General features: G+C 46.7%; 1 protein-coding gene across 1 annotated transcript in view; it reads left to right on the plus strand.

The window, feature by feature from the left end:
• AQR (aquarius intron-binding spliceosomal factor) overlaps nt 1–20,293 on the plus strand; it is a 187,030-nt gene that overhangs the window by 96,612 nt on the left and 70,125 nt on the right. The window contains exons 18-22 of the mRNA XM_063948061.1: nt 5,800–5,967; nt 7,376–7,545; nt 17,923–18,164; nt 18,278–18,424; nt 19,004–19,073. Coding sequence (XP_063804131.1) covers nt 5,800–5,967; nt 7,376–7,545; nt 17,923–18,164; nt 18,278–18,424; nt 19,004–19,073 — 797 coding nt within the window. The remainder of the gene's footprint in view (nt 1–5,799; nt 5,968–7,375; nt 7,546–17,922; nt 18,165–18,277; nt 18,425–19,003; nt 19,074–20,293) is intronic.

Here is a 20,293-nt window from a genome sequence, read left to right on the forward strand (position 1 = left end):
AAGCCTGGAGACGGCATAAGGAAGTGATAAACCAGTGATAAGTGCAAGGTGATAAACGCACCAGCCAATCAGCTCCTAACTGTCAATTTGCTTACAGAGGATCCGGACACTAGGACTTTGGTGGTGACTCTGGTAAAGAGCAGGTGTAACAGAAGACTTATGAGTGTCTGGCCCAGATGAGTGAGCTGGGTATGTATCATCACATCTACATGAAAAGGTCTACAGTCATTAGGGCAACCAGTGATGGTTGACATGCATGAGCTCAAAAGGTCAAAACATGAAAAAGTTGACTTGACAAAAGGTAGACAGTAGAAAAGGTCAACAACATTTTAAAGGGTTTTTCGCAGTCGAAGCACGGGCAACCCCAATTAGTGTACCATATTCCCTCGCATGGTGAGCGAGCTTCAGGCAAGTTACGATTCCCAATCGTAGTTCACATGGATGTTAAAGTATGAAAAAGTTGATTAAAATGCTAACCCCCCTCCCCCTCCAAAAAAAACCTATGTCAACCATTTGAACCTGTCGACCTATTGACCATGTTGGCTTTTTGACAATGTTCACCATTGGTGGTTAACCTAATGACTGTTGACCTAGAGCCCAATACCGAAGCGGGACACACAGCCTTAGTGTAAACAGAGTGAGAACCATCTCTTAGATAATATAGCTGGAGTTACGGTACTTGTGGATACAGCAGGAGAACTGATGTAGCATAACTGTGTGGAGTTTGTATATTCTCCCCGTACTTGCGTTTGTTTTACCCAGGTTCTCCGGTTTCCTCCCACAATCCAAAAATATACTGATACAGTAGGTCAATTGGCTCCTGACAAAAATCAACCCTAGAGTGTGTGTGTTTATGGCAGACTAGATGGACCAAGTGAATCTTATCAGCGGGTGTGGTATGTTAGGTAGATTAGACTTAGGTCGACAGTGTCTAGGTTGACCACTATTGGTCGGCAGTAAGTAGGTCGACATGGTTTCTAGGTCGACAGGGACTCTAGATCGACATGTGCTAGGTCGACATGAGAAAAAGTCTACATTAATTTTTTTACTTTTTTTGGTGTTGTTTTCTCCGTACAGTGACCAGGAACCCCAATTAGTGCACCGTGTCTCCTCGCTTTGCTCGCCATGCTTCGGGCAAGGTGCCTTGCTCCGATACCGCTGCGCTCGGCACAGGTTACCATTACCAATTGTAGTCCACGTGGATCGTAAAGTATGAAAAAGTAAAAAAAAAAAGTTTAAAAAAAAAATGTGAAAAACTGTCGACCTTTTGTCATGTTGACCTAGAGTCCCTGTCGACCTAGAAACCATGTCAACCTACTTTACTGTCGACCAATAGTGGTCGACCTAGACAGTGTCGACCTACTTACTGTCGACCTATAGACCAGATCCCCTTATCTGCCAGCCCAGATCCAGCACTTACAATAGCAGGAGTGATTGAAATTGTGGGTTTATCAGGAGAACTAAATGGCCCCATACACTACAACGATAATGCCCGATTTCGACCTTTCGGGTCGATAAATCGGATGGAAAGTGGCAAATCGGATGTGTTTTACATCCGATCCGATGCGCGGTCCCGTGAGCATCGGATCGGAGCCCGTAGAGGCCCTTTAAAAGACAAGTTGGGAGTCTTAAGCAAAAATGATAATGACATAGCGGACACACTAAATGAGTTTTTTTCAACAGTATTCACTAGAGAGGACCCATTTCAGGGACTGACACACAATCTCAATAATGAGAATATCCCACTGATAGGTACTTATTTAAGCGAGGAAGTAGTCTGTGACCGATTAAAACATTTAAAGATTAATAAATCACCAGGGCCCGATGGTATTCACCCAAGGGTTCTAATGGAGCTTCACTCTGAACTGGCAAAACCGCTCTCTTTGATCTTTAAGGATTCAGTTATATCAGGTATGGTTCCCAAAGACTGGCGTATAGCGGAAGTAGTGCCTATATTCAAAAAGGGAAGTAAAGCTGAACCAGGTAATTATAGACCAGTTAGTCTTACATCTATAGTGGGGAAAGTATTGGAAGGTATTCTAAGAGATAGTATTCAGAAGTTCCTTGAAGTCAATAAGGTCATTAAAAGGAATCAACATGGGTTTATGAAGGACAGATCCTGTCAAACCAACTTACTTGGCTTTTATGAAACAGTAAGCGCAAACCTAGATCAGGGTAAAGACGTGGATGTAATCTTTTTAGACTTTGCCAAAGCGTTCGATACTGTACCACACATGAGACTTATCTACAAGCTACAAGAATCAGGGCTAGGAAGCACAATATGCACTTGGGTCAAAAACTGGTTAGATAATAGGGAGCAGCGCGTTGTGGTTAATGGATCTTTTCCAACTTGGACTGAAGTGCTAAGTGGTGTGCCGCAAGGCTCAGTATTAGGACCGCTATTGTTCAATATTTTCATTAACGACCTAACAGAAGGTCTAGAGAGCATGGTGTCAATTTTTGCAGATGATACCAAATTGTGTAAGGCTATAAATACAGAGGAGGATGCCGAGTCTCTTCAGAACGACTTAGTTAAATTAGAAGCATGGGCAGCCAAATGGAGAATGCGCTTCAACACAGACAAGTGTAAGGTAATGCACTGTGGTAACAAGAACAAAAATTACACCTACCTACTAAATGGGGTAAAATTAGGGGACTCTGTACTGGAAAAGGACTTGGGTGTCCTCATAGATAGCAAGCTAAGCAGTAGTACCCAAAGTAGGACTGCAGCAAAGAAGGCTAATAAGATATTAGCATGCATAAAACGGGGTATTGATGCTAGGGACGAGAGTATTATACTCCCGTTATATAAATCACTAGTGAGGCCACACCTTGAATACTGTGTACAATTCTGGGCACCGTACTACAAAAAGGATATCCTGGAGCTTGAAAAGGTACAGAGGCAGGCGACCAAACTATTTAAGGGCATGGAGACGATGGAATACAAGGAAAGGCTTGAAAGACTAGGCATGTTTACATTGGAAAAGCGGAGACTAAGAGGGGATATGATCAACATCTACAAATATATAAGGGGACAATACACAGAGCTTGCGCGGGACCTGTTTTTGGTTAGATCAAAACAGAGGACTCGTGGACACTCGCTCAGGTTAGAGGAGAGGAGATTCCGCACAATACAGCGTAAAGGCTTTTTCACGGTAAGGACAATACGTGTTTGGAATTCCCTGCCTGAGGGAGTTGTAATGGCGGAATCTGTCAACACCTTTAAGAATGGGTTAGATAAATTCCTAATGGATAAGGATATCCAGGGGTATGGTGCATAGTCATGCATTATAGTTACTATAAATAGGGATAAAATGCAATGGCTGACAGCAGCATCAGTCAGAAATTTTAGTCAAATCATCATGCATAGGAGACCACAAATAGGTTGAACTCGATGGACCATTGTCTTTTTTCAACCTCAGATACTATGTTGCTATGTAAGTGCTGCACTCGTGATATGTCGGTTCCCGCAGGCATGGCTGGGATCGCATAAGATACATTGTACACAATAGGACCGCATACAATGTATCCTATGCGATCCTGCTGCCCGGGAGGCTGCCGGGCGGTTCAAGGGAAATCTTATGCGACATGAGGGTCCGACGTCGCTGTAGTGTATGGGGCCCTTAACACGTGCGGATGCAGCAGGACCCAGAGCTAGGGTGAACCTCTGTTAGGAAGTGAGATGTCATTGGATGCAAAGGTCATGTGAGTTCAGCATTCAGAATCTGACTGGATGAATGTCAGAATGTATTGCTCCTGCTCTACCAGTGTCTATGTTCCACAAATAGTTTGTTAGCATTTGGGTCAGTACAATCCTGGGCTATGGCAATTTAATAGGGCTTTATGTTTTCTAATTGAAGGTTGGACCCATTGAGAGATTTATGCGCATCTGTTCCAAGGGTTCTTACATTTGGACGATGTCAGGGCAGCTGAAACAGCAAATTGTGTTGAAGGTCCTGCGAGTAGATTGCAAGATGCTGCCAGCTGGCACACAACTGCATAACATATCCCCGTAGATCCTCCGCTTGGAGCCTCACACTTAAGGTGACCTCTGTTGGCACAGCAAGTGGGCTCAGCGTGTCTGACCATTGCAGTGTGAGCCATGCCAACAGCTGGGCACCATGTGTGTCCTACTCCGTCTCCTGATACCGGGCAGACTTATAATACAAGACTCTGCTGTTAGCCAAAGTGTTTAATGGCTATCTGTCTTGGATTGTTTTCCTGTTACGTTTCCTTAATTAGCTAATTATATTATTGCTGTCTTAGTAAGTAAACATTGCCTGCAATCAAAGCTTTTATTTTGAGGTTATAGATTCCACTTCACTCCATGAAGTCTGAGTTCTTAGCAGAATGACATTTATAATATACATCTATCTACTGATATGACATCCTCCTGCCATTGCTGTGTCTAGACAGGAACACTTTGTTACAGGAATCACTAAATGCCTTTTTATATGCAAGTTTGAGAGCTTTGATGTTTTAGTTACTTTTACAATTTGTAAATGACATTAGTGTGTTTCGCCAAGGCATATTTGAAAGTTATTAATTAGCATATGTTATGAATACCCAACTGTAGGCAGCTCAACCCCCATCCTTGGCACTTACAGCTAACCCACTATCTCTAAATTACTGTCTCACTACTGAGCACTTACAGAGAAATACACGTACATAGGTGGTCATTCCGAGTTGTTCGCTCGCTAGCAGTTTTTAGCAGCCGTGCAAACGCTATGCCGCCGCCCACTGGGAGTGTATTTTAGCTTAGCAGAAGTGCGAACGAAAGAATCGCAGAGCGGCTACAAATTTATTTTGTGCAGTTTTAGAGTAGCTTCAGACCTACTCAGCGCTTGCGATCACTTCAGACTGTTCAGTTCCTGTTTTGACGTCACAAACACGCCCTGCGTTCGGCCAGCTATGCCTGCGTTTTTCCTGGCACGCCTGCGTTTTTCCTGGTACGCCTGCGTTTTTCTGAACACTCCCTGAAAACGGTCAGTTGACACCCAGAAACGCCCTCTTCATGTCAATCACTCTGTGGCCAGCAGTGCGACTGAAAAGCGTTGCTACACCTTGTGTGAAACGACATCTTTCTTTGTAATTTTACGTCGCGCGTGCGCATTGCGCCGCATGTGCAGAAGTGCAGTTTTTTTGCCTCATCGCTGCACAGTGAACGAATGCAGCTAGCGATCAACTCGGAATGACCACCTTAATCTCACCATTAGATATTCACTTTATCAAATTACCACTATGCTCACTGTCTTGCCAACTAATTATACTTTATGTCCCTAATTTCAACTCCCTCCAACATACTTTTCACTATTCAATTCAGTCCTGTCCCAACCAAGTTCTGAACATATGTCATCGTTCAAAGTTAAAGCAATACTAAATAGATACACATAGCAGGTGCCATATCCTACTCCTGGTCCTACCCATCCAACATTCTCTACATCCGCCTCAGTTACTATCTTCCTTACATCCCACCACGTTTTGTCACATCTTATCTGCCACCTTCCGGAAGCTGCTCAGCCCTTACCCACCTTTTTAATCTATGCGTTTCCATGGATACATTCCATCTGATTACAAGTATGTTTACTTATTCACCTTCGTGGCCTACCGGAGCGTTAGAAATGGTTGACCTTCATCATCTTTGTAGCATTCTCTACTCCAGGCGACTCTTAGCACTAGATTGTCTGCAGTAAACACATTGGATAGTTCTGAGAATATATTAGAAGTTGCTGATTTATTTATTAGTTACAGCGACGACAGCGCTAACAGTATGCGGCCTTGCTCTTCCCATTTTCCCAGGTCTCCGTAAACATGACGTCTGCTTCCTGATCACCCTGCGGCCCATGTTACTGTATGGCACAAAGATTGACCGAAGACAGTCCATTGTGGAGCAGACCGGTCTGATGTATGTACGAGGATGTGAGATTCAGGGCATGCTGGATGAGAAGGGGCGTGTCATTGAGGAAGGTAAATTATGTGTGACTTGGTGGTGTGGGCAATCTAGACAGGTCTGTGTGAGTAATGGCACTAGCATACTGATGAGAAAGTTAGCCCACGGATGGAGCACGTCTGTTCATGCATAATAGCGTGGAGAAAATGCAGAACACTGTGCCGCTCCCTCCGCTGTCAGATGACACAGGCAGTACTGCATTACCGCAGTGCTCTGTTTGTCTGAATTCAGCTGCCAGCACTGTGGCAATGGAGTGAAGGATACTTGGGCTATTTCTTCCACATTAATACATAGATGATACAGGTTTAGAGGTGATGACGCGAGGTTATATGTTATAGTTTGATGGCATACTACCTTATGTAAAGGTGAGCCAGAAATCTGCATCATTTTACTACTGATTCACAGACATTGCTCAAAGGAATATGGAAGCTATAGTGAAAGGTGAAATGTAGGCCCTAATTCAGAGGCGATCGCTCTGAAGCCCTTTGTGGAGTGCGCTCACTCAGCAGGCACACTGCGCGTGTGCACCCAGATCTCACTGGTGCAATCACCTCTGGCTGATTGTCAGGCAGAGGCGGACGTATGCCAACGGTGTTAGAACATCGTTGGAGGGGCGCGGTACGGACAACGCAGGCGTGTCCAGACCGTCGCTGGGGCGGGCCGCGGTGGCTCTGTGACATCACGCGCAGCCGCTGCGACCCAAAACATGGTGATTGATGCTTTTGCACCTGTGCGGGGGGATAGGGCCTGATATGCGTGGCGGATATGATCTGCGATCAGCTCTGAATCACCCCCGTAACCTAAATCTCTTCGCTTGGCCGACTCAGCGCAGCCGCCGCAGTTTATGGCAAGTGTGATCTTGCACAAAAGTATTCACTACCCCCTAGGGTAGCAATTACTTTCTTGCGAATCGGCATTCAGCCGGCCGGACAAAGGGTGTGATACTGGGTGCAGTTGCCAGTAGTTAGAAGCTGTGGCAACAGCAATTCACAAACTTCTGAGTAGTACGGATGGTGTAATGGTTAGCATTACTGCCTCACAGCACTGAGGTCATGGGTTCAATTCCCACCATGGCCCTAACTGTGTGGAGTTTATTCTCCCCATACTTACCTGGTTTTCCTCCGGGTACTCCGGTTTCCTCCCACAATCCAAAAAATATACTGGTAGGTTAATTGGCTCCCAACAAAATTAACCCTAATGTGAATGCGTCTGTGTGTACATGTGATAGGGAATATAGATTATAAGATCAACTGGAGCAGGGACTGATGTGAATGGCCAAGTATTCTCTGTAAAGCGCTGCGGAATGTGCGCTATATAAATAACTGGTAATAAATAATAATAATAAATAACTTCTCCCAGAACTGAATTTCCCCAAAATGCTCAGTCCGAGAATTCTAATTGATTTTGACAAATTTATTTATTTAGGGCCAGAACCTAAACCCAAACTGAAAGGGGATGCAAGAACGATCCGAGTGTTTCTCGATCCAAATCAGTATCAGCAAGACATGACAAACACCATTCAAAATGGGACGGAGGATGTGTATGAGACATTTAACCTGATCATGAGAAGGAAACCCAAGGAGAATAACTTCAAGGTTAGTCCGAATTCTCTCGTCCTAAATACTTAAATATTTGTTTTCAAACGTCACAAATGTAAATGCACTGGAGCAGAGTAGGTGTAACTAAAACGTATTGCAATTGAGATTAATAAGCATATACTGTAACAAAAGTCTACTACAGTTTAGCAGAGATGTATTAGCTGATAACTGTATTATGCTTTTAGTGCTGATTAATGCTGGGCATACATGGTCAGATAAAATGCCTGTCAGACTGACGGGTATTTCTCTGCCACTATATCCGGGGCATACGCTGTGAGATCTCAGCATAAAGTCGATTGAAAACACATGGGATCCGGGTATAAGTCCCCGATCCCATGTGTTATTGCTCACATCTCCCGCAGCCTAACCCTAACTGACCCTTCCCGCAGCCTAAGCCTAACCCACACCTCCCCCCAGCCTAACCCTAACCCACACCTCTCGTATACTAACCCTAACCATCTACTCGCGCAGCCTAACACTAACCCACACCTCCCGTATACTATCCCTAACCATCTACTCGCGCAGCCTAACACTAACCCACACCTCCCGTATACTAACCCTAACCATCTACTCCCGTAGCCTAACCCTGACCCACACCTCCCGCAGCCTAACCCTAACCCACACCTGCCGCAGCCTAACCCTAACTGTCCCCTCCCGCAGCCTAACCCTAACCCATACTTCCCGGAGCCTAACCCTAACCCACACCTCCCGCAGCCTGACCCTAACCCACACCTCCCGCAGCCTGACCCTAACCCACACCTCCCGCAGCCTAACCCTAACCCACACCTCCCGCAGCCTAATCCACGCCTCCCATAGCCTAACCCTAACTGACCCCTCCTGCAGCCTAACCCTAACCCACACCTCCCTCACCCTAACCCACACCTTCCGTAGCCTAACCCTAAACCACACCTCCCGCAGCCTAACCCTAACTGTCCCCTCCTGCAGCCTAACCCTAACCCACACTTCCCGTAGCCTACCCCTAACCCACACTTCCCGTAGCCTAACCCTAGCCCACACCTCCCGTAGCCTAAACCTAGCCCACACCTCCCGTAGCCTAACCCTAGCCCACAACTCCCGTAGCTTAACCCTAGCCCACACCTCCCGTAGCTTAAACCTAGCCCACACCTCCCGTAGCTTAAACCTAGCCCACACCTCCCGTAGCTTAAACCTAGCCCACACCTGCCGTAGCTTAACCCTAACCCACACCTCCTGCAGCCTAACCCAAATTGTCCCCTCCCGCAGCCTAACCCTAACCCACACCTCCCGCAGTCTAACCCTAACCCACACCTCCCGCAGTCTAACCCTAACCCACACCTCCCGCAGCCTAACCCTAACTGACCCCTCCAGCAGCCTAACCCTAACCCACACCTCCCTCAGCCTAACCCTAACTGTCCCTTCCTGCAGCCTAACCCTAACCCACACCTCCAGTATACTAAGACTAACCATCTACTCGTGCAGCCTAACCCTAACCCACACCTCCCGTATACTAACCCACACCTCACGCAGCCTAACCCTAACTGTCCCCTCCCGCAGCCTAACCCTAACTGTCCCCTTCCACAACCTAACCCTAACTTCCCCTCCCTCAGCCTAACCCACACCTCCCGCAGCCTAACCCACACCTCCCGCAGCCTAACCCTAACTGACCCCTCCCGCAGCCTAACCCTAACCCACACCTCCCTCAACCTAACCCTAACTGTCCCCTCCTGCAACCTAACCCTAACCCACACCTCCCGTATACTAACCCTAACCATCTACTCGCGCAGCCTAACCCACACCTCACGCAGCCTAACCCTAACTGTCCCCTCCCGCAGCCTAACGCTAACTGTCCCATTCCACAACCTAACCCTAACTTCCCCTCCCTCAGCCTAACCCACACCTCCCGTAGCCTAACCCTAACTGTCCCCTCCTGCAGCTTAACCCTAACTGTCCCCTCCTGCAGCCTAACCCTAACTGTCCCCTCCTGCAGCCTAACCCTAACTGTCCCCTCCCGTAGCCTAACCCTAACTGTCCCCTCCTGCAGCCTAGCACTAACCCACACCTCCCGTATACTAACCCTAACCATCTACTCGCGCAGCCTAGCACTAACCCTTCCCCTAGTGCGTAACACTAACCTCCGTACTTGTCTTCTGGATGCTGCTGTCTGCATTCTGACTGTTGTGTTATTAACTACATCCTGTCCAGACATATTTGATCACTTACAAAATGCATTGACCAGTCACTACAAGTGTCCATAGAGCCAAAACCTTAGCAGTATATAACATTAACATTATTTTTGTTTCTATAATATCTTAACCCCAGATGTGTAACTTTCGTAAGTTCATTGCTGACTTAAAACAAATTTGTACACAAATGATATCTAGTACCTTGTGACAATCGTTGGGTTAATGGGAGTGATCGGAAAGGAGACGGCTGCTTCTTCCTCTCACAGTTTGTGTCCTGTGGGCTTGGTAACGGTAATACGTGTCTTGTGTTGGACAAGATCTGACATGACAGTCACTGGAAGCTGATACGCAGTAATGTGAGGGGCAGCGCTCATTCGCTCTCCCCACAGGTTACCGCGCCGCCGATGCTGTATTTCCTCCATATTCTAAGACTTGGGAACATCTGTGTAACGGCTTCATATTTAGTGGTTTATTTTCTCTGTCTGACATGTGTAAATTTAGTACTAAGACTGTGGTGACACCATCTGACCTGGAAGAGTTGAATTTACAGGTTTCACAATGAGTGACTTGTGAGAATCACTGCTAAAAGCTCCATGATGCAGAGTAATAATAGCCACAGTCTAGTGTGTTGCCATTGGGGGAAAGCAAAACTTATGTGATGTCACAGTGTCTTTAGTCTGTCGGGTAGCCAATGCTCCTTAAAAACTACTGTTGGTGCCTAAACTATGGGAGTCATTTCTCTTACTAGCTGGCTTCTTAAAACCACTTAACTGGCATGGTCAGATTTCATGCAACTACGTAGTCCCACCCTGTCCCCCCCCCCCAGTTTTTGACGAGGAGACCTGTCCTGCAGATGTGCATAATATAATGTTTAAATATTTAAAAAAAATCTTTTTCAACTTTATTAAATAAAATAAATTTGAAAAACAATGTTGTTAACGCTTTTGAGGGGAAAAATCGTCAGTTAAGTGGTTAATAGATACTACTGCAGTATTCTCTGCAGAAAATGTCGCCATCTGGGTGACGTTAAGAAGTGCTTAGTTGGGGGGCAGTGTAGTACGTCGCAATGATGAAAAATGTTTATAGAATTTTTAAAGAGTGACCCCTGGCTGGCTGGACACAGATGTACTTGTGTCCAGTAATGTACACTAGGACACAGGTGCTGCTGCACACTGGGACAAGCTGCACATCTGCACCCTCCTTCTACCCCCTCTGCTGTGTTCCCGCCATCAAAACCGCACCCTGGCTCTTAAAGATGGGGGACGAGGGATCTCTGTGACTGCCTGTCACAGTAATAGCAGCAAAAGCTCAACTCTGGGGTCGTCTGATTGAGAGCTGTGACTTTCACAGTAACATAACAGAAGCACATCTGATCAGAAGTACAGTCACAGATCTCCCTTCCATCAAAGGTCTCTCCCCATCTAGAAGAGACAGACAATCAGATATCTGCCCCCAGAGCAGGCCCTTGGCAGAGCATTACCAGTGTTGCGGTTATGTGATCAACAGCACCGTTGCTAGGCTAGCAATAGGGAGTTCTGGCAGAGCTCTGTATCGGTCACATGACCACAGAGCTGGGTACACTCGGCCGGGTGCTCACTCTGAGGGAGTTATCTGATTGGTGTGAACAGACCGTCAGACTGCAGCACTAGGATAAGTGCCAGTCATCATGTAAAAGGAGGGAAAGGAGCGCTAGTGAAATTGATTCTGTGGAGAACAGAGAACACTGCTACTGGCTTATATAATAAACAGACTGGCAACTGAATTCTACATGTTTCTGTCCATCCCTGTGCTATGGAGTGTGACTCACAGCAAACCATATATTATTTGGCCTTTTTTGTTATCTTAAAGTTCATCTGTCATCTACGCATTATATAAATGGACATTTCTCAGGCAAAAACTATGCAGCTGTAGAACTCTGACATTTTGAAAATGTAACCTTGTGATTTACCTTTCGTTGATGTGACAATTTCCACCAGAAATGTGCAGTGTGAGGTATGCGATATGGTGCACGCACCTTTGCTGATTTCCCTTTCCGCCTCCCCTTTCCGCCTCCCCTTCTGTCCCGCTGATTCTGCTCCTGTCAGGGTATGCACATTTCAGCAAAGTGCTCTAGAAGTAAGGGAGCTGCTGCAAAAACCTGTTTAAGGCAAATTCCTTTTAGCTGTAATTTTAATGTATTTAACTTGCATCGCTGCTCAAACAGCATCTACTATTTTAACGGCCTGGAAATATCGCTACTTGGTGACAGTGGAAGTAGCCACCGGAGGGGAAACCTGGTCACTAAGGTAGTCTTCAGGGGACCCATGCAGCAAGTGTGGACAGGCACACATGCACATTAATAGCCATGATATCAGGTAGTATAACGCCGCACCCACTGGGAAGATGGGGTGCGGTTGCTTGTGTGTGGTCTCTCCACTTACTGACAATGCAGTGCAGGTATCCTAGTGGCAGGGGCAGGTCACGTGGAGGCAGCCACAGCAGCAGCCTCCACTGGGGACAAAATAGTAGGTAGGTATCTGTCTGATGGACAGAGGCCTTATCAGGATTGGACCTAGTGATGCTTATTCCCCACCAGCTGGCACCACCTCCTTGTCAAAATCTACCTCACGAAGGCAAGCCCACCAAAACTGACAGTCTGCACGGTATCAGTATGATTTGCCGATGGACAAGGATGCTGGCGGTTAGAATACCGACAGCGGCATCCCGTCCATCAGAATCCTGACAGCCCCCCAGCAAGCCCCCTACCCCTCCTCTGTCCCTACCCTGACCCACCCTTGTGGGTGCCTGACCCTAACCCCCCCCCCCCCCCCCCCGGTGGTGCCTAGCCCTACCCCCCTGTGCTTTGTGCCTAACCCTGACCAACCCTTCCATGTGCCTAACCCTGACCCTCCCTCCCCGGTCCCTAACCCAAACCTTCCTGGCCCTGTAGCTAACCCTGACACCCCCTTCTTCTGCCTATATTGAATATTCTCACTTGGAAGACTGTCTTCCTTTCTCTTACATCCTAGAGGATACTGGGGTCCACATTATTACCATGGGGTATAGACGGGTCCACTAGGAGCCATGGGCACTTTAAGAAATTGATAGTGTGGGCTGGCTCCTCCCTCTATGCTCCTCCTACCAGGCAGTTTAGAAAATGTGCCTGGAGGAGCAGGTAACGCTTGGGAAGCTCCTGAAGAGTTTTCTGCATTTATTTTCTATTTGTTGTTTTCAGGCAGGACTGGTTGGCACCAGACTGCCTGCTTCGTGAGACTTAGGGGGGGAAACGGCTCAAACTCCCTGGGGTTAATGGTCCCGTTTCCCGCTGACAGGACACTGAGCTCCTGAGAGTCCTAATTGCAAGCCCCACCACAGCGAGCGTACAGACCCTACGCATTATATAAATGGACATTTCTCAGGCAAAAACTATGCAGCTGTAGAACTCTGACATTTTGAAAATGTAACCTTGTGATTTACCTTTCGTTGATGTGACAATTTCCACCAGAAATGTGCAGTGTGAGGTATGCGATATGGTGCACGCACCTTTGCTGATTTCCCTTTCCGCCAAATGAGGCACTGCTGTCATGGGGTGTAGTGGCCGATGCATGCTTAGCACTTATTTCATTTGGAATCTGGACAAGTTCATAAACCGCCTCCCCTTCTGTCCCGCTGATTCTGCTCCTGTCAGGGTATGCACGTTTCAGCAAAGTGCTCTAGAAGTAAGGGAGCTGCTGCAAAAACCTGTTTAAGGCAAATTCCTTTTAGCTGTAATTTTAATGTATTTAACTTTCATCGCTGCTCAAACAGCATCTACTATTTTAACGGCCTGGAAATATCGCTACTTGATGACAGTGGAAGTAGCCACCGGAGGGGAAACCTGGTCACTAAGGTAGTCTTCAGGGGACCCATGCAGCAAGTGTGGACAGGCACACATGCACATTAATAGCCATGATATCAGGTAGTATAACGCCGCACCCACTGGGAAGATGGGGTGCGGTTGCTTGTGTGTGGTCTCTCCACTTACTGACAATGCAGTGCAGGTATCCTAGTGGCAGGGGCAGGTCACGTGGAGGCAGCCACAGCAGCAGCCTCCACTGGGGACAAAATAGTAGGTAGGTATCTGTCTGATGGACAGAGGCCTTATCAGGATTGGACCTAGTGATGCTTATTCCCCACCAGCTGGCACCACCTCCTTGTCAAAATCTACCTCACGAAGGCAAGCCCACCAAAACTGACAGTCTGCACGGTATCAGTATGATTTGCCGATGGACAAGGATGCTGGCGGTTAGAATACCGACAGCGGCATCCCGTCCATCAGAATCCTGACAGCCCCCCAGCAAGCCCCCTACCCCTCCTCTGTCCCTACCCTGACCCACCCTTGTGGGTGCCTGACCCTAACCCCCCCCCCGGTGGTGCCTAGCCCTACCCCCCTGTGCTTTGTGCCTAACCCTGACCAACCCTTCCATGTGCCTAACCCTGACCCTCCCTCCCCGGTCCCTAACCCAAACCTTCCTGGCCCTGTAGCTAACCCTGACACCCCCTTCTTCTGCCTATATTGAATATTCTCACTTGGAAGACTGTCTTCCTTTCTCTTACATCCTAGAGGATACTGGGGTCCACATTATTACCATGGGGTATAGACGGGTCCACTAGGAGCCATGGGCACTTTAAGAAATTGATCGTGTGGGCTGGCTCCTCCCTCTATGCTCCTCCTACCAGGCAGTTTAGAAAATGTGCCTGGAGGAGCCGGTAACGCTTGGGAAGCTCCTGAAGAGTTTTCTGCATTTATTTTCTATTTGTTGTTTTCAGGCAGGACTGGTTGGCACCAGACTGCCTGCTTCGTGAGACTTAGGGGGGGAAACGTCTCAAACTCCCTGGGGTTAATGGTCCCGTTTCCCGCTGACAGGACACTGAGCTCCTGAGAGTCCTAATTGCAAGCCCCACCACAGCGAGCGTACAGACCCGCAGCACGCCGCCACCCCTAACAGAGCCAGAAGACTGAAGGGTGGTGAGTAGCCAACGTCCCGGTTAGCGGGTCGCCGGCGGTAATGGTGGCACAAGGGTAGCGCTCCAGGCTTCAGGCACACTGTGAAACCGCTGTGAGGGGCGAGCTGAAGCCACTTCTATTACCCACACTGGCCCTACACTACAGGGGTTTTAACCCACTGTAGACTACATTATTCACCTCAGCCAGTATAAAAATCGGGAAGTCCGCGCGCCATTAAGGTGGTGGGGCTTCACTATGAGTGGATCCAGCAGCTCACCAGCGCCATTTTCCCTATGCAGCTTGACTCAGGCAGGCTGGCAGGGAAGCGCAGCTCCTCCACAAGGACTCCGGAGCACCTCAGTAGTACCAGGGGGTCATAACAAAGGGAGGGGGGGAGCAATATATTGGTGTACTAAACCGTGCTAAGGGCACTTAGTTTGCAACCCAGCTAAACTTGCACTTTAGCTATAGGGGCGCTGTGTGGCTGGCTCCATTTTACTCTGTGTCTCCCTAGAAGGGCTCTGTGTGGGTTACCTGTGTTTTAACCTAATCCTGTGTGTGTATGTGTGTGTTCTCTCACATTTAAAATGTCAAAGGAGTGTGTGTCATGCACAGCAGAGTGTTTTTCTCAATCTGGGGGCTCACTGCCGTGTACTCGGATGGTTCCCCGCCATCGATGGTAGGTGTGGGCCTGATGGTGTGGGTTTTTTTTTACCTTTATGGAAGGATGCTGCACAGATTTGCTAGATACTGGCTGTGGTGTGGACACAATCCCGAAAGGCAGGTTGGAGACAACCCACAGCTCCCTGGCACTTGTCTAACTACATTTTCCATGATCCACCGCTATAGACTGCTATGAGCATGGATTCTGGGAATTGTATTAAAAAAACTGACTGGCTGCTGCTCACTAACCCAGTAGCCAATCAACCATGCCGCCGACTTGATTGGCAGTCTCACAAACCAATGGTTTGTGCTGTGTTTACATGGAAGTGGGCGGGGCTGCTGTGCATCTACTGGCCTCCGAGGTGGTCTTCTGAGCACACAGTGCGGGTGGACGGAGCAGGAGCCCGGCAAGCAGTATCGGAGATCTCTGTCCTAACTCTGTCAGAGTGGCTGCAGTGAGGCTAGCGCAGCAGTAACCGCACATTTCCTCTGCACATGCGTAAAACGTAGATGGTAAAAACCATTAATGATACGTTATAGAATAAATACATACCATTGATGGTTCTTGCTACATTCTCCATCGATGGTGAACATACCGATGGCCATCCCTAGGGTGAGGAGCTTTCTGAATTTGTGCAGATTTCACATTTAGCGCTTATCTACTGGACCCTTTTCTGTACCCCGTGGTTGTATGTTCTACAGTGAAAGTATGGGTATCATTTTAACATAAGTAATAAAGAAAAACTTATCGTTTTGTGTGAATAAACCCCATGACTGGGATCTTTGTTATGTGAAATAAATAGCAAACATATTCCAGAATGTCCTGGGGGAAAAACAAGGACGCTGTGTTTGCAAAAATTAAAAGCCATGTATTGATTTAACATCACATAGTGAATAGGGTGCATCAAACGCCCCGACATTCGGAATGCTTGCTGTCCCTATTCTTAAAATGTACCTTTTTAGCATAGAAACAACTGTGCACATTTTTTTTGATGTACGATTTGACTTAAGTGGTCCACCTCCACACCCAAAAATTCCCATAACAAAGAAAGGGACCAGCATGAAGCCTCATGGGCCTATCGTGGCTGTTCCCATCCAAATCACAAATCATTAATCAAATCATTATTTATTTTTCAGATAAAATAAATAGAAATTTATAGAAATAAAATAAAATAAAAAAATAGAAATTAATAGAAATCTTTAATCTTCAGGGGCATGGTGGGCCACATAAATATCATCTCAGATTCTTAAATTGGTATGCAATATATACTTAACAATTCAAAAAAATGTAGCAAGGGGACAAATCATTTTTCTTACTTTTAAAAATTCATGGGGCATTTGATGCACACTAATAGTGAACCATCGGTCACAACAAAACGTGTAAAAAATCCTGCATACTCATAATAAGCCAGTCACAAGGTATACAACATGTTTGCACGTTTCATTGTGACTGATGCTACACTCTGACGTTCAAGGAGTTGAGCGACTAAATATTACATCTCAGCTATTCTGAGCCAATTTCAATGTTGGGTCACTGCTTTATAATCATTCCAACATTTGGAATTGGTTGCGATAAGCTCATATATTTGTATTTCATCACATGGGTTATTATCTTAACTTATTGCACTAGGAGGCACCTTTTTGTTTTTCTTTTACAGATACTCCTTGTCACAGCAAGGCGTGAGTTATGCTGAGCACACACCTGAAGATGTATCTGTTCAATCTGTCTGGTGGGACAAAAACCTGGTAATGTATGGGAGCAAATGCTCAACAATTTGCTTCCAAACGCTGGAAAACGGGCATTTGGATAAATTAGTTCAGTCAGACGGATTTAACCAATTTGTCTATAAGACCAATGTCTGTTTTCCAGTGTTTGGTAGCAAATGGTCGATTGTTATATGCTCCCACGCATAACCATATTTTGTTCCCACCAGACAGATCTTTAGGTGTGTTCCCTGGTTTAGGCTGCCACTGTCAAATTAGAAGAGGTGATAAGCACATATACAGTATCTAGTAGGGCCGGACTGGGACTAAAAATAGGCCCTGGCATTTAAAGCACACTGGCGCACCTCGGCGTCATTATCTGACTGATGCCACAGGCTCCTATCCTTACTATAGCTGACTCCTCCTACTTCTTAGTCTATGCACTTACAAATATAATTAATATCAGAGCAGTATACAAGTGTACATCATTCTCTGTATTAAAATATACGCAACAGAGCTCATCCTGCAGAGCTTATCAAGGTGACGTAAATTTTCAGTACACCTTCAGGAACGGCGTTCCCGCCAAAAAATAGCCCTGAGCATGGGAAACCGGCACTTCTGGCATTTGCCAGATGTGCCAAACAGCTAGTCCAGCCTTGGTATTTAGTAATTGGACATTGAATAATTGCAGTGCGGTATACAGTATATATGTGTGTATGTGGTAGAATAATACTTGTTGAACACAAGATCCCAACTGTACAGTGTATGCCTATGAAGTAGTTTCGATCTGGTACTCGGAGCCTTCTCTATCTTTATCTATCTTCTGCCAGTTCCTTTTAGTACCATTTTCTGCATTGATCTAAATGTTTTTTTGTACAGGCAGTCCTGGAGACTATCAGGAAACTTATGAACACAGACTGTGTGGTGCCCAATTGGCTCCATGACATTATCTTGGGTTATGGAGACCCAGGCAGTGCCCAGTACTCGAAGATGCCAAATCAGATTCAGACGTTGGATTTCAATGATACTTTTCTAAGCCTGGACCATTTGAAGGCTAGTTTTCCAGGGTATCAGGTGAAGGTGACTGTGGAAGACCCAGCCTTGCACAAGGCCCCCTTCAGGTAACAGCTACATTGTACAGACATGCAATTACTGACGGGTAGCAGTGTTTCTACTTTCCTTTTGGCTCCGCATTCCCTGAGACTTTCCTATAGACATGTCTATTCTTTTTCAGGATTACATTCCCTGTCATTGGGGGGAAAGGAGAAAAGCGGAAAAGAGGCAACGAGGCCAAAACTGTAGAAGAAGAGCCACCAACACTGGTTGTGGAACCTCATGTTATCCCTAATCGTGGCCCTTACCCGTACAATCAGCCCAAACGGTAACCGCACAGCTCACCCTATATGTGTTGGATTACCAGGATAGATAAAGGGGTATACTCAATTAGTTTTGGATCCTGTCCGATGGAGAGGATCCGACACCTCACTATTCAATTTGCAGCCATTTCCGACAGGTTTTTGCCCGTTTTCGACTTTAAAAAAAGTTGAATCGGCATTGTCGAAAAACAAGCCAAAAACCTGTCTGAAATGCCCGCAAATTCACAGATCCACCTGTTTTTGGACATGTCGGAATTTCCGACAGGTCGGAATAACGGCACTAAGAATAGGTGGAATCCAGATTCAACCAAAAAAAGTTGAAAAGTGCAGTTTTTCCGACTTGTCGGAAATTCCGACACTAGTTGAATAGACCCCATAGAATAAAGAAAGGACAATCATTATACAAATGTTTCTTTATCCTTGACATGATGGGCAGCTCAGCATAGACGCAGAGAGATCACGACGACAGTTACTTGTGCTAGTAAGAGACCGTGACGTGTCACCTCTTTGTGTCCCACCAAACTCTAGCCTGCATGTTTATCATTACTTGCCCGTGACAGCTGTTCCATTTGTTTGGTGTCTAGGAATACTATCCAGTTCACTGCAACACAGACTGAAGCTATTCGTGCAGGAATGCAGCCCGGACTTACTATGGTAAGGAACAAGACATGATTGTCTGATTGGGATGTCCCCTCACCTAGAACTGGTTAATGGTACCTTCCAATACAAGTATAATCTGTTTGTCCTGGCCACGGTGGTAATAGCCAGACCTGGATGGATGGCCCTAGAGTACCTTTGTTTACATAACTGGATAGCACTGGTGCATGACGCAGTTAGTCATGAATGATTCACCCCCAAGATCACAAATAATACTGTACAGAATATGGGGGCAGATGTATTAACCTGGAGAAGGCATAAGGAAGTGATAAACCAGTGATATGTGCAAGGTGATAAAGGCACCAGCCAATCAGCTCCAATATGTAAATTAACAGTTAGGATCTGATTGGCTGGTGGGTTTATCACCTTGCACATATCACTGGTTTATCACTTCCTTATGCCTTCTCCAGGTTAATACATCTGCCCCAGTGTCCCACTGGACCCCTCCACGCCTTGCACTGTGCTCTCCTTCTGATGATGACTTTCCTTGTTTGGATGTGGACAGGGTATCATACTTCTCACCTGTTCCTGTCGAGTAAAGTGTCATAGACACCCAGCATTTCTCTAACGTCCTAAGTGGATGCTGGGGACTCCGTCAGGACCATGGGGAATAGCGGCTCCGCAGGAGACAGGGCACAAAAATAAAGCTTTAGGATTAGGTGGTGTGTACTGGCTCCTCCCCCTATGACCCTCCTCCAAGCCTCAGTTAGGTTTTTGTGCCCGTCCGAGCAGGGTGCAATCTAGGTGGCTCTCCTAAAGAGCTGCTTAGAAAAAGTTTTTAGGTTTTTTATTTTCAGTGAGTCCTGCTGGCAACAGGCTCACTGCATCGAGGGACTTAGGGGAGAGAATTTCAACTCACCTGCGTGCAGGATGGATTGGATTCTTAGGCTACTGGACACCATTAGCTCCAGAGGGAGTCGGAACACAGGTCTCACCCTGGGGTTCGTCCCGGAGCCGCGCCGCCGACCCCCCTTACAGATGCTGAAGATTGAAGGTCCGGAAACAGGCGGCAGAAGGCTCTTCAGTCTTCATGAAGGTAGCGCACAGCACTGCAGCTGTGCGCCATTGTTGTCACACACTTCACACCAAGCGGTCACGGAGGGTGCAGGGCGCTGCTGGGGGCGCCCTGGGCAGCAATATTTAATACCTTTATGGCAAAAGAATACATCACATATAGCCATTGAGGCTATATGTATGTATTTAACCCATGCCAGTTA

This window comes from Pseudophryne corroboree, chromosome 12 (assembly GCF_028390025.1).
Source record: "Pseudophryne corroboree isolate aPseCor3 chromosome 12, aPseCor3.hap2, whole genome shotgun sequence".
NCBI classification, from domain to species: domain Eukaryota; kingdom Metazoa; phylum Chordata; class Amphibia; order Anura; family Myobatrachidae; genus Pseudophryne; species Pseudophryne corroboree.